General features: G+C 39.6%; 1 protein-coding gene across 1 annotated transcript in view; it reads left to right on the forward strand.

Moving 5' to 3' along the window:
* Positions 1-217: 217 nt before the first annotated feature.
* Positions 218-7012, forward strand: part of ptchd4 (patched domain containing 4) — a 26987-nt gene continuing 20192 nt past the window's right edge. Inside the window, exons 1-2 of the mRNA XM_077220178.1 lie at positions 218-991; positions 3266-3746. Coding sequence (XP_077076293.1) covers positions 386-991; positions 3266-3746 — 1087 coding nt within the window. The 5' untranslated portion in view covers positions 218-385. The remainder of the gene's footprint in view (positions 992-3265; positions 3747-7012) is intronic.

Genomic DNA, 7012 nt, shown 5'->3' on the forward strand with positions numbered 1-7012 from the left:
GTGGCTATTTCAAGAGGTGAGACCACGATCAGCAAGGGCTTTGAATCGCGCGTGTTCTTAAAATTAGCCCCCACCCACCAAGCCAGTATTTCCCCGTCGTGCCTCCTTCCATGAACACAGCAGCACATGGTTACAATCAAGCCCATAAATCAGGCGCCTCCGATCGAATAGTCCGAATTAAGCACACATGCACATCAGACAGGGGCTGCTGGCTTATAATGCAGCAGAAGAAGCGAGGGAAACAGTCACACATCAGGGGGAGGGATGGAACCAAAAAGCCTCTATAGTGATCAATATCTGACTGTCTTGTTGCAAATCGCTGCAGTGCTTCACAGGTGTAGTGAGTATTCTCATACGGATTGACTGAACTGGAGCCACATGTCACATGTGCTTCATAGGAAGAACCGGGGCATCATCTGCTGCAAGCTGGATCTGGAGGAGGATGCTGCGGCAAGTGATACACAGAGGGCTGAAAGCTTCTTTCTACTGGCTGGGTTTGTTCGTGAGTAGGCATCCGGTGTTTTTCCTCACCGTCCCCGCAGTCCTGACCATTATTTTCGGATCCACGGTGCTGAGCCGGTTTAAGCCCGAAACGGACCTGGAGATCCTGGTCGCCCCGACGCACAGCCTCGCAAAGATCGAGAGGAGTCTCGCCAACAGCCTCTTCCCCATCGACCAGTCCAAGCACAAGCTGTACTCGGACCTGCACACCCCCGGCAGATATGGCAGACTCATTCTACTTGCCAAATCCGGGGGAAATATCCTGGAACTGGCCGAGCAGGTGCTCCAGGTGCACAAGAAGGTCCTGGATATGCGTGTCAATTATAAAGGCTTCAATTACACTTTCGCGCATCTCTGTGTTCTGAGCCACCGGGACAAGAGATGCCTCTTGGATGATATCATCACCATATTCGAAGACATTCGCTTAGCTGTTCTGTCTAACAGCACTTTTTCCAAGGTCCCCGTGAGCTATCCGAATACAACGTTAAAGGTAAGAGACATATATTGTCTGGAGTACAGCGGCTGTGTGCTTCAAAACCTGCGCGAGCCGCCTAACGAAACAGCGGGTTTTTTCGAGGGCTTTGAGACGCAGCCTTTGTGTGCGATGGATCGACATTGCAACAATGAAACTGCAAAAAGGGAGCTCGGCATATTGCGACTGTGCCTCATAAAACATTACGAAACGCTCAGAATTATGAATTGACCCGGTGCTACTGTGTTCTAGTATGTGCAACATCTGAATCAGCTGCATAGTTCTCCAGCACTGCACTTTGAGACTGGTGATGCAATGTACACTAAAAAACACTTGCAGAATCTAGACTTTTATCTTCATTTTTTTCACAACAGATATGTCAGAGGACGGACCTTCCTTGAGCACTATATCTAATAAATACAATTATGGCAACAGATAAGCAGTAATATAGTATTAATTAAACAACTGTTTAGAATCTAGTAGGCTATCAATCAGATGAACTGCATTAAAACAAATTATTAAACATGAAACAGATAATTCAAATATTGAGTTAATTGGAATTACAGGAGCTACTAACAATTATTTATTTAAATTGCTGTTAAGTTTTATTCACTCAAAAAAAGTTTTTAAAAGCAAATTTCCCATTTATTTGTATGGTTTCTTTGAGTGTTTGGATAATCATTTATGGAACAAAAATGCCTTAAAATGCCTTAAAACACTACACTCATATCAAAACTGATCATTTTAGAGGAACAAACACATGCTATCAAAAGACAACAAGTTTATGAATATGACAATAAACCAACAACAGTTTTTTGGAAAACAGTGAAACCATATTATTATTATTATTATCTCAGGCCCCAGGGCTGGGAAGACCAGTGCTGAAATGTGAGCATACTGTAAGGTGTGTTTATATGAGAAATGCTTGTAAAGTGCTTATATTCATCAATAATCTAAATTTGGAATTTATCAAATAGAATGAACATTAGTATGTAGTAGTATGTTTGTATGGCCAATTTTGATCATAAAAACGTGAACATAATTCTGTCAAGGTTTCTATTTTAAATTTTCATGATCAACAGTAGCACAGAGTCAATTCTTGCAGTGTATTGCACATTGTTACATTTCAAATGATCTTAACTGAGACTGAATATTTTAGACCTAAAACAGTCTTCATCAAAATGTTGCACTACCCACAGACGTAAGACTAAATAAAACACAACAGTGCAGCAAGCCATTGTTTTTCCAAGCTTACATCAGTAGGAGTAGGAGTAGGAGCACGATCCGTGTGAATGAGGCGCTCACTGTGGCCTCTACAAGAGCTCATTCATATTGTGGCAGTCTTTTTCAGAACATCTCACGGCTGTATTTCTGCATCCAAGGCTGCATCACTCACTCAGCACAGGGTGATGTACTGTCCAGCTCATTATTGAACGCTGAAATGTTGGGACTACTGAGCAAAATACAATAACTTTCAATCTACTCTGGATTTTATTCATTCTGTATTCTATTGGTTCAAAACTGATGCTGTTCAACGGTGGAGATTGTCTTAACACCTTAATCCAGCTTCATGCTGTGGTTTGCATGTGGCAAGCTTGTGTTTTCTTCTGGCCTGTTTTGCTTGTCTGACATTTAGCTAAAAGACACTTAGTTCACACTGCTTCTTCGAGAAAGTTTTTTTTTTTTACAATTTTAATACATTGTTTAAGTGTGTAAAATCCATTCAAATACCAGAACAAATCCACACCAATAAAGCTGCTTATTAACTGGTTTGCTGATTTTGCAAGTCAAATATGATTATAATGTGGAATTAATATTAAGATTAAGCAGCCAGGAGTTTGAGTAGGAAAACTCTGAACTGTGCAGTTTACAAATTTATAGTGTAAAATGTATATTGGTTTATTAACCAGAGATATATGATTTTATAGGACGTATTTCATTTTTATTATATATTATATTTAAGATATATGGATTAAAGTTGCAATTTTAAACTGTTTTATAATCGGTACATGGCTGCTATTGCTATTTCTTCCAGCAGCCAGTACTACAGATCTCAATCCTCAGATGTTCCAAGCATACCAATTATTCATTTTCGGAATAACAGGTCAAATTAACATTTAACATTAACATTCGGAATAACAGGTCAAATTAACATTGTACACTAGAGTACAAATTAACATTTTCGGACGGCAGTTGATTTACACTGATTGCAAAGTACACTTGTTAGATTGTGTTCAAACGGGATTTCACTCATAACAGTTTCCTTTATCAACCGGTTTGTTTTGGTCCTAGGATGGTCGGGTGTCCTTTATTGGCCATCAGCTGGGCGGCGTGGCTGTGTCCGCAAATAGCCGGGACCAACAGGTCAAGTTTGCTCGCGCCATCCAAATCACCTACTACCTCCGTAACCTTGGCCCAGTGGTGCAGGACATCATTGCTGAAAAGTGGGAGAGTGAATTCTGTAAGCTGGTGCACCAGCTGGCTACAGACAGCGAGGAGCTGCAAATTCAGTCGCTTACGTCCTTCAGCTTATGGCGGGACTTCCACAAAACAGGAGTACTGGCCAAGAGCGAGGTACTGGTCAGCTTGGTGCTGGTGCTCCTGGCAGCCACCATCTCCAGCTCTATGCGGGACTGCTTGCGCGGGAAACCCTTCCTGGGCCTGTTGGGTGTCCTCACCATATGCATCGCCAACGTGACGGCAGCTGGGATTTTTTTCATCTCTGATGGGAAATTTAACTCTACGCTGCTTGGGATCCCCTTTTTTGCCATGGGTAAGTGCGGCTTTGTTCACAGATTGCATGTAGGGTTATTATAATTGCTGTGTGATTCCTCAGGAGGTGGTGGTGGGGAGGGGGGGTGTAATTGTTTTCCACAGCAGTCATCAGGGTCAGTGCTTTTGCAACAATGGGCTTCATCGTTACAGAAGGAGAATTTGTGATATAAGGAATAGAAATGGAAGATAATTAGAGGCCAACATTTTTGTGATACAATGGAAAATCTTTCAATGTTTGCCTGAAATCCAAAACGATGGTAAAGAATGTCAAGTTAAAATGAATGAAAATTGATGTAGCATTAACATGATCTGCAAATCTGATTATATATCATGGTATATAATCTGATTGTATAGTTAATGTTCCACTTATGATAGACCCTTGAATGTCTGAGTAAATTGTTGGCACTTTTACATAGAACAGTCATGGTGTGCTGGAAGACATTGATGTAGAGCAGTGGTTTTAACATAAAGACTCAGAGGGCAGATGAACGTTTACATGGTATTTATACCATGGTATATATAAAATATTGACAGGTGGTAGTGAGCTACAATGATTCATGTCTAGTTGTATAGAAAAGTTCATTGGTGTAGGCCCCGTCCTCGGTCCAAGTCCTGGGGGATGCAGATTTGGCTGATCCTGCCTGAAGATGAAGGCAGGGGCGAAGTCTACCCCTGACGGATGGACAGGGACCAACCTGGTGGTGGTAGGGAACATGAGCTTCATCAACTGCGAACGAAAAACAGAGAATTTAGTACTTATATACTCCAAATGTCAAGCAGTGATTATTTGGCCATACCTTATGAATGAATGACGTGGCATTATAGTCTTCCTGGTAGAACTTACACTAAAGCTATAATTTCTCACCTAGTGGTTCATCAACAGAAAAAACGAAAACAATAAAAATGCAATGCTATGCAAGTAACAATATCCAACTTACTATGTAATTGTGTTTGGTTAGGACAGCAAAATGAAACAGAGAGAACACTTTCCACATATTGTTTGTTGTTGACGTCACATATCGTGCATCCAATCGTATATCGTGCATCCAAGTGTATAAGCAGAGAGATGAAGAATAATATAAAAAAATACATTTATTTCAATATTTGAGTTTTATGATATTTTGTTTATTTTTGTATAATTTTATTGGTGACTTGATGATCAATGAAAAATCTGGTCTCCTCCATATAATACACATGCTTGACTGAAGCTTATTCCAGTATTAATAATGTAGTAAATCCAAACGTGATATTAGATAGCAAACACCTGTCATTGCATCAATTATTGCAGTGTGAATCTAAAGGAACATTTTAATCTGCAGATTTAGATTTGGGGAGAATAATAAGGAACAGTCATTAATTTCCAACAGTGCTATGTTCTTTCTGCTGTGTTATTTTTGTGTACCCCTGGGAACACAATCTAGCAAGCTAAAACAAACTTGGAAATTTAACGAACTCCAAACTCAACACATCTCGCAGGTGTTAAAAACACCCTTAGATTTTACACCTGTCTAGGTTGGATTAGATGCCCTTAGGTGATGACTGTCACAACCCGCAACTGAGCGGAACTAATTAGCTTCGGATTTAAATACGTCGATTTGTTTTCTCCCATGGAGGTAGAATCATGATTCTCTCAAAGCAAGTATATACGGGATACAAAAGCACAATTACAACCTGCGGAGAATAACTGCTTACAGCTTCTTCTTACTCTCTGCGTTGGGTTTGGTTATTGTAGCAACGCAATGGAATAATCAACCAACAATTACATGTAGCTTCCCAATTGAAGAAGACTGCAACATTGTCAGTAGAGAGACTGACTGTAGTGTAGGATTTTATGATCATGAATGTCCTTGTGGAGCTTGTGGATCAAAGGTAATAATGCTCGGTGCTGTTCTGTATACTGACCTCTTAAGCTTCAGCCAGCCATTTACGGTGTCCCTAATGATCTGGACCCCTCAGATGTCTTATTGTAAAGCTAGCCCAGCGTGGAAGATTAATTGCTCCCTGACCACTAGATTTTGAGCTCTTTGCAGAGTACCAGAGGACCTGTGATTTACTATGCTTTGCATTTGAGCTTCACAGGAAGGACAATCTGAGAAATAGATTTTGTCCCGCCGGTGAAGATGAATGTTGACACTCTACACGGCACATCACAATGTGCTGCGGGGTCCCCGGGGTGGCTCTGTTTGGTTGGCGAAGTGACAATGGATTCAAGTTTGTGGATGATACTCAGATTAAACTGGCGCCTGTTCCTCACACAAATTTAAAGTATGGCTTCAGAAGTCTTGGAATATAGTGCTTAAGTCGTTTGGACTAGTTTTATGGTGTCCTTTGGTACTTTTTAGACTGACATGGTCACTATGAGCTAAATAAAAAATTCTGGTAACACTTTACTTTATGTATACTGCATTATAAAGGTATTCATAATGTACATTGTAATGCGTTATACTGTATATCTTTTCATAAATAATTGTAACTAAATGCATATAATGCTAAAATATAATGCTAAAATGCATTATATATATTTTTGCAGATTCCTTGTTACCAGTGTTTTACATGTGTTTTAACGCATTATACTTTCTAAAGGTGTAACAATGAATAGATAATTATTATAATGTATTAAAACTGCGATAACAATTAATCTTGAGACCATTCAACACATTATAAAGGTGCATTACAAAGCACAATTAATGCATTAAAATACTTTTATAATGTATTATAATAGAGTGTTACCAAAATCCTTTATCTTTGACAGGACAAAAAGGTTGGAACCAAGGGTGAGTAAACAATGACAGAATCTTCATTTTAGGGTGAACTGTCCCTTTTTAAAGGATTTGGCAGAAGATGGATGCTCTGCAGAAAACAATGTGTGACACTGTTGTCTGAGACAATGAATGGAGTGTGCGCTATACGTACACTTTAAGTTTAGAGGTTATTTTTATTCAGACGCATACAGCAAAGGCCTATTTATAGACTTTCTTCCTGCCACACATCTTAGCTGCGGATGCTTTGTTCTGCTGGGACAAATGACAGGATAGGAAATCAATGTCAAAGTACTCACTCACCTCCTGATCTCAGTGTACGTACAGTAAAGCGGCTTGCTGTTCTCACTGTTTACGTACTGCATGTTGAGCCTTGATCATGAAAATCATAGAAATGGTAAGGCTAGTTCTTATACTAGCACAGTTATTTTAGATCTTTCCAATTACAATTAAATATATTTAAATTAAAGGAATAGGACTTTTCACAAAATCACACGAAAAATCA

This window comes from Siphateles boraxobius, unplaced genomic scaffold (genome assembly GCF_051911475.1).
Source record: "Siphateles boraxobius isolate OS27281-9 unplaced genomic scaffold, OSU_SipBor_1 8, whole genome shotgun sequence".
Lineage (NCBI taxonomy): Eukaryota > Metazoa > Chordata > Actinopteri > Cypriniformes > Leuciscidae > Siphateles > Siphateles boraxobius.